The sequence below is a fragment of the Carettochelys insculpta genome, chromosome 1, assembly GCF_033958435.1.
Source record: "Carettochelys insculpta isolate YL-2023 chromosome 1, ASM3395843v1, whole genome shotgun sequence".
In the NCBI taxonomy this organism is placed as follows: domain Eukaryota; kingdom Metazoa; phylum Chordata; order Testudines; family Carettochelyidae; genus Carettochelys; species Carettochelys insculpta.
Genome location: NC_134137.1, coordinates 250,509,872 through 250,516,213, shown reverse-complemented (window position 1 = coordinate 250,516,213; position 6,342 = coordinate 250,509,872). Strand labels below are relative to the sequence as shown.

At 44.4% G+C, this 6,342-nt stretch overlaps 1 protein-coding gene across 1 annotated transcript; it reads right to left on the bottom strand.

Moving 5' to 3' along the window:
• Positions 1–457: 457 nt before the first annotated feature.
• On the bottom strand, positions 458–6,128 carry BHLHE41 (basic helix-loop-helix family member e41). The gene is made up of 5 exons (XM_074983719.1): positions 5,859–6,128; positions 5,551–5,614; positions 5,185–5,292; positions 4,780–4,891; positions 458–4,376 (listed from the first exon to the last, which is right to left on the bottom strand). Exons 1-5 carry the CDS (start codon positions 5,918–5,920, stop codon positions 3,367–3,369), a joined length of 1,356 nt encoding a protein of 451 aa, XP_074839820.1. The 5' UTR covers positions 5,921–6,128; the 3' UTR covers positions 458–3,366.
• Positions 6,129–6,342: the final 214 nt, after the last annotated feature.

Below are 6,342 nucleotides of genomic sequence, written 5' to 3'. Positions count from 1 at the left end.
TTGTGGAGAATTAAGAACTCAACTCCCACTACGTTGTGCCAAACACATTCTTACTTAGCCCACTGCGGCTTGAAAGTGCTGTGAGGAAGATGAAAACTTCCCTGTTACGCTGCCAATAGATCCATGGAAGAAAGAAAAATCCTGCTTTCCCTCAAATGGGTGATTGGCTAGATCCAGACATCTCTCAGGCCAGATTGCCGTTCCCAGTTCAGGGTGGGTAGCATGGGGCTGCTGGAATGGAGCTGTAAGAGGCTCAAATTGGGCCCCATTTCAGGTTAAATCCAAGGAGTTTAGATATGTTGGCTAGTTAGTACCCTCTCTCCATCTGGGCAGAATACCAAAGACCCTGCTTTCACCCTAAGCCCCATTAAATCCCACACATCCACTGAGACAGGCTGGAGCATTTTTGTGTGTAGTGAAAGCCTAATTGAATTTTCCACCTCTGACTTTATTGAAATCCCAGGCAATGAGCCTGATCCAATGACCACTGAAGTCAGTGGCATTCTTTCCACAGAGTTTGGAGGGATCTGGATTAAAACCATGAATAACTTTTCAACAGGATTAATTACAATAGTTGCAAGATCTGGTCCATTATTAATAATTTATCACAAAGTATGAGGAGACATCACAAGTAATGAACACGCACATCATAGTTGATCTTTCATTGATTCATCTAGCTGTCTATATAGTGAATTAGTTTAGCTTAGCTTTGCTATAAAACAATGTAGATTTACATACTTGTAATACTATGAGTTGTTTTAAGAAAAGATGTTAACTGAATTCCTTATCCTATATTTCTAAGGGTAACTGAAATTAACATGGCTCCCCTTTTTTAAAAAAATTGGTACTACATTTGTACTCCGGCTCGAGCCAATTATCAGTGCAGCTATGAAAACATACTAATTGGTAGTGAAAAACCAGTAGAGGGAGCACAAAACATTGTTTTTACATTTCTATCTTTCATAAACTCTCCCTACTTTTAGTCTAAATTATTATTTTCTCAGGAACAGGATGAGATTTTAAAAGCAAAAAAGACCCAAATCTCATATATATTAAAACTGTTAAAACTTTTAAAGGAATATTTTCCCATACTGTAAATTACTTGATTGTGTCCCTAGAAAGCTGGGTGATGGGATCTACAGTATTTTCAGTTTCAGATATACATATTTTCTCCAACATTTATTAAACAAATGCCATCAACCTGTCATTAAATCTGATGTCTGATATTTGTGGATAGTTACTAAATATGTACAGTAGCTGCAGTGTGAATTGTTACATTTAAAAAAATAACTATCCTGCAAAAAAGTATAGAAGATTTTAAAAGTGTGTACATGCATGCTTTGTGATGTAAATACTATTAAAATACAATACATAAAACTCAAACTAAAGTAAATCCATGCAAAACCATTTTTAAAATGTGCAAAGACGAACTATACATTCACACAATTGGACATGAAGGTTTGCTACACACCCATTATGCTATATTAAAGTAGGATTTTTAATTACTAGACAACCCCATGTTGTGTATTAAAGCTTTTATTCCTTAGTAAGACTTTTTAAAATCACAAAATAGTGTGTAAATATTTAAGTAATAGAATTTGTGGAGTGCTGGAAAATACTGAATATAAAGATTGATTTCTAATATCACATACTAAACTGTTCTAAAACAGCTGTTTTCTTGCAGACATTATTTATTTTTTAATAATTTAAGACAGCATAAGCTTGTACCAAGCATAAGCATTGTAACAAAAGTGCAACTTTTTTCAGCAAATCCTCCCCAAAGATATTTAACTCAAAATATCATTAAACACATTTTCTCCCTACAAAAATAGCATGTCAGACATCATTAATTGGATGTATTAACAACTATTTACATACAGCCATTCTGCAGGCTAGTAAGATTTTTGTAACGTTGTTTAAACACAGCGTTTGAGGCAAACAGTAGCAACAGCAGCAGCAAATGCAACCAAACTGACTAACAGACCCAAGATACTTATTCACTCAGAGTCAGACAGTTGTGTCTCACCTCTTACATAACATTCAAGTGAGATTTCTCACAGTGCTACCTTGGCAACAAACTAAAAATATCTAGGCAAGGTCTTGTTTTAAGCCTTATTAAAAAAGCTTTGTCTGTGTGATTATCTGGCATCTGTACAGTCTCCAGAAAGGGAAATCATGAAATTTGGAGATGGATGGAGTTCATGAGACTTCATCCCATATCTTCTAAGCATTTCTAATTAAAAACTGACATGGTTAATCATTTCCTCCAGTTTTTAATTTGGGATAAAAATTAGTTCCGAGTTGTCAGGTTTTTTTTTTTTTGTGTGTTTAGTTCAGTGCAGGAACATTCATTTTTTAAAGCAAGGTTATAAACACTCAGGAAAATACTGAAATAAGGACAAGGTGGAAACACATGCACTTGCCATACCTTTCTATACCTTAACTAATAAACTATAAAATGGGTCTGATCCTCTACCCTTCGTGCATCCAAAACTCTGACTGAAGCCAGTAGCCACTCTAGGTACTCAAAGCACTGGAGGACTGGGCTCAAGATCAATTCATTCATGGTCCGTTTGTCAATAAAGTGCGATTGTATGTACTCAAAACTCCTCATCTTTTCTCTCTCTCCCCCTACCCTAGAGTGACAATGAACCCATCCAAGTCTCTTTAAACAAGTGCAATTTACTAACTGGAACACTACAGAAAACCTTTTCAAAATAAGGTGCAACATTTACTTTAGAGAAAAGCATGTCCTTATTCATTTTTCTTTTTTAACATATTTATGCATTTATAAAGCCAAACATTAAAAAAATAATGAGTAGCAAATTTAATCCTTTAAAGGTTCTTAAGCAGCAAGAGTTAAGGACCCCCACCCCATTCTGAGTCAAATACTGGGTGATCTTCAGCTGCTTGTATACATTATTCATAACACACATTTCTAGAGAGGCCTTAACCATACTCTGTGGCTCCCATGGCAACTTCTTTGCCTACCCACGTTCAGATGTCAGGGATACTTTGGATCAGAAACTGAAGATGACTGTTCAGCCTGTCTCCCTTTGGGTAAATATGGAAACAAGGCAAGATTCTCTATGAAACACAGAAAGGCAAAGGATCTCTTACAGCAGAATAACGAGGACGGGCAGGAACAGCAGCAGCAGAGAACCCCAAAGAAATGAATCACGACCACCACGACCAGAAACAACCTGCAAATCTATCACACTTTCTCCTCGAACACCACCGAAGTGGGAGGGTGGAAGGTGGGGAGGTTGTTTCTTATTGTTGCTGTGACGAGTTACTGGGGTGGGCGCCTCCTTCCTCCCTGCTAGGGAGCATGGGTGGGCTGAGCTCTACGGCCTGGGGCACAGTTCAGGGGCTTTCCTTTCCGGGCTGCAAAAGCTCTTCCGGGGAGAGCAGGTCGCTGTCCCCGACGCCGGGGCCCGTCTCGCAGGCGGCGGCGAAGGGGTGGGGCAGGTGCTGGGCAGGAGAGACCAAGTCGAGAGGCAGGAGGGCGGCGGCGGGGCTGGCCTTGTCGGCCGCTGCCAGCACGGAGGAGAGGCCGGGGAAGGCGGCGGCCTGGGCGGGTATCCCGGGGTAGAGCAAAGGGATGGGGGCGGCGGCGGCCGGGTACAGATATTTCTCCAGGTTGCTCTTGTCCAGCAAGGGCTGCATGTAGGCAGCGGCGGCAGCAGCGGAGGGGGAGAGGAAGTAGAAGGGCAGGCACAGGGGGGCCGCGGCTTGCTGGCCAAAGGCCGCCCCGGGCCCGCCTGCGCCGAAGGCCAGCAGGGAGCCGAGCAGGGCGGCGTCGGGTCGGAGCAAGGCCGCCGCGGGCGGCTCGGGGCTGAGTGTGGCGGCGGCCCGCAGGGGGGCGCTGTTGCCGCCGCCGCTGCAATCCAGCTTCAGCCTTTTGGGCGCCGGTGCCTCGTCCCCGGCTGGCTCCTGTTTGATCGTCAGGCCGGACAGCCCGGCGGCGGCGCCCTTCTCCCGCTCCGGCCGGCCCTCGCTCTCCCCGCCGTAGCCGCTGTCCGTGTCGGTGTCGTTCCCCCCGCCGGGCTCGGCCGGGGGGTGAGTCCGCTGGATGACGGGCACGCAGTTCGGCTGCGCCTCCGGCTTCGGCCCGGCGCGGTCTGGTACACAGGAGGGGGCGGGGGAGGAGGCTCCTTTGCTGGCGGGGACCTGTGGAGTCACCAGCTGGGGGCTGGGTAGAAACTGAGTGGAGACCGCGTGCAGATGGTTGATGAGCTGGGCGCACCTCTGCTCTCGGGGAGTCCAGCTTTCAAACCGGGAGAGGTACTGCAAGACTTCTTTGGCGCACGTCTGAAACCCCGAATGGAAAGCGTCCAGGTCGCACTGAATGGGGGACTTCAGAGCCCGCTCCCCTGGGGTGGAGAAGAGGGGAAAGGGAATGCACAGGAAGGTCAGCCTAAACACAGCTGCTTGCTTATCGCCGGCCTGGGAGTGCCCGCTTTGGGGCTTGTCCTTTGTAGTCAAAATAAAGGTAACTTCAGTCATTTCTCGGGAAGCCCTTTCAATCCAGGCTACTTTTCCTCATGGGCTAGAGGAGTTAACACTGGCATTTGGGCTGGTGACATTTCATGGGCGGTCAGCATTTGGCCAGATAATGCGGCAAACGTATTATATTCTTTTCAAAGCACATGGGGGGTGGGGTGCAGGGGGAATCAAAGGGCTGCTCCTATGAATTATAGTATTATGAGATCTCCCATTTAACAGCCATATCTCCTGAGTGTGTTTATGTGCTGGCATCTTCAGAAACTGACTTACCATTCTGTAAAGCAATTATATTCTGATGTTGTTGCTCCGTTAAGGCTGTTAAAGCTTTTAAGTGTTTCAAAGTTAATTCCAAAACTACAGCTTTCTCCAGATGCCCCAGTGTCTGAAAAGTGAGTGGAAAGGGTACATTAGATTACTAACAACACAATTGCCCATTATATTGTGTGTCCCTAACTTCAGCAAAACTTTCAAAGAAGTATTATATGTACAGCTTCTCCTTTTACATAAGCAAGTTAATAAGGATTGCTGTCTTCAACTCTGTCACAACTACCTCCGTAGAAAGCCTTTACCGTCCAACACTTTCTCAACTGTAAGGCACCTGTCCTTAAATTGTAAGATCATCACAAAGACCATACATTGTACAGTGCTGAAGACAATGAAGAGTATATACCTTACCGTCAATTTCAGATGCTCAGGCAATAAATCTTTTAGCTGAGCAATACATTCATTAATCCTGTCACGCCTCTTCTTTTCTATCAATCTATGTGGCAGTTTGTATGTTTCCTAATTAGCAAAATGAGAAAAAGCCAAATGTTACATTCACTTAATATGAAAATCCAAACAAACACAAATGTCCACATGACGTGAAAACTGCTAGGCTCCTATAGCCTTCCCTTCTATGTTTGTTATCCGGTAGGCACATTTATAATTCAGGGGAAGTTAAAAGGGAAGAAAGTCGGGTTCGGTTATGGGTAAAGCTAGGGTACAAAAATCACTGGACCCCGAGGCAGGTCAGGAAGACCTTCAAAAACTTATTCTTACCTTACTCTCATCTCTTTTCATGCCTCTTTTGGGTTTGCACAAATATAAGGATGGGTAGTCTAGTCTGCAAAAAATGAAAGAGAGCTCCAATGGTATATCAATGAGCTATCTCCCTTGTAAGTGGGAATATACAGTTACAGAAAAAAAGTCTATTATATTACACAGCACCAAAGATAGCCCCCGACTGCAAAGAGGAAGCAAGAATCAGATACCATTTAAAAAGGATCTAGCTTTTCAAATCTATTGCTTTCTAAATAAGAAATGAAACACTATCGTGAGAAAAAACATAAATTTCACTGGCTCCTTACCCTATAAAATCCACATGTTCTAGCAACTGCCTGTCTTGCAAACGAGGGATTCCTTCATCCATGTTTGACAACAGCTGTTTTTTGTTGTTGCTTTTGATTGAATCTGTGGGATGCTGAGAGTCTTTGGAGATCTTTGAGCCAAACTGTGCACATGCAGCCTCTGTCTCTCTTGTGCACTGGGGAAAGTGTGAAGCAGTTTGTCTGCCCTCTCCTTCTCCTTCTCCTTCTCCCTCTCCCACTCATACACTCACAGTCACACACTGTGCTGGTAGTTTGCACTCAGTGATCAGTGTTTGGCCACAGGGCACGCGCCTCGCCAGCCAGACCAGCACCCAGCTCACGTGCGGAACGTACCATACAAGCTGCAGACGAGGGGTTGGGTGGGAGGGAAGGAGAGACTGAAAGGAGGCGGGGACAGCTGATCCGGGCGACTTGGGGGAAAAAAAAAACGTTATACAGCTGCCTATTCATCTTCCGAGCGGCA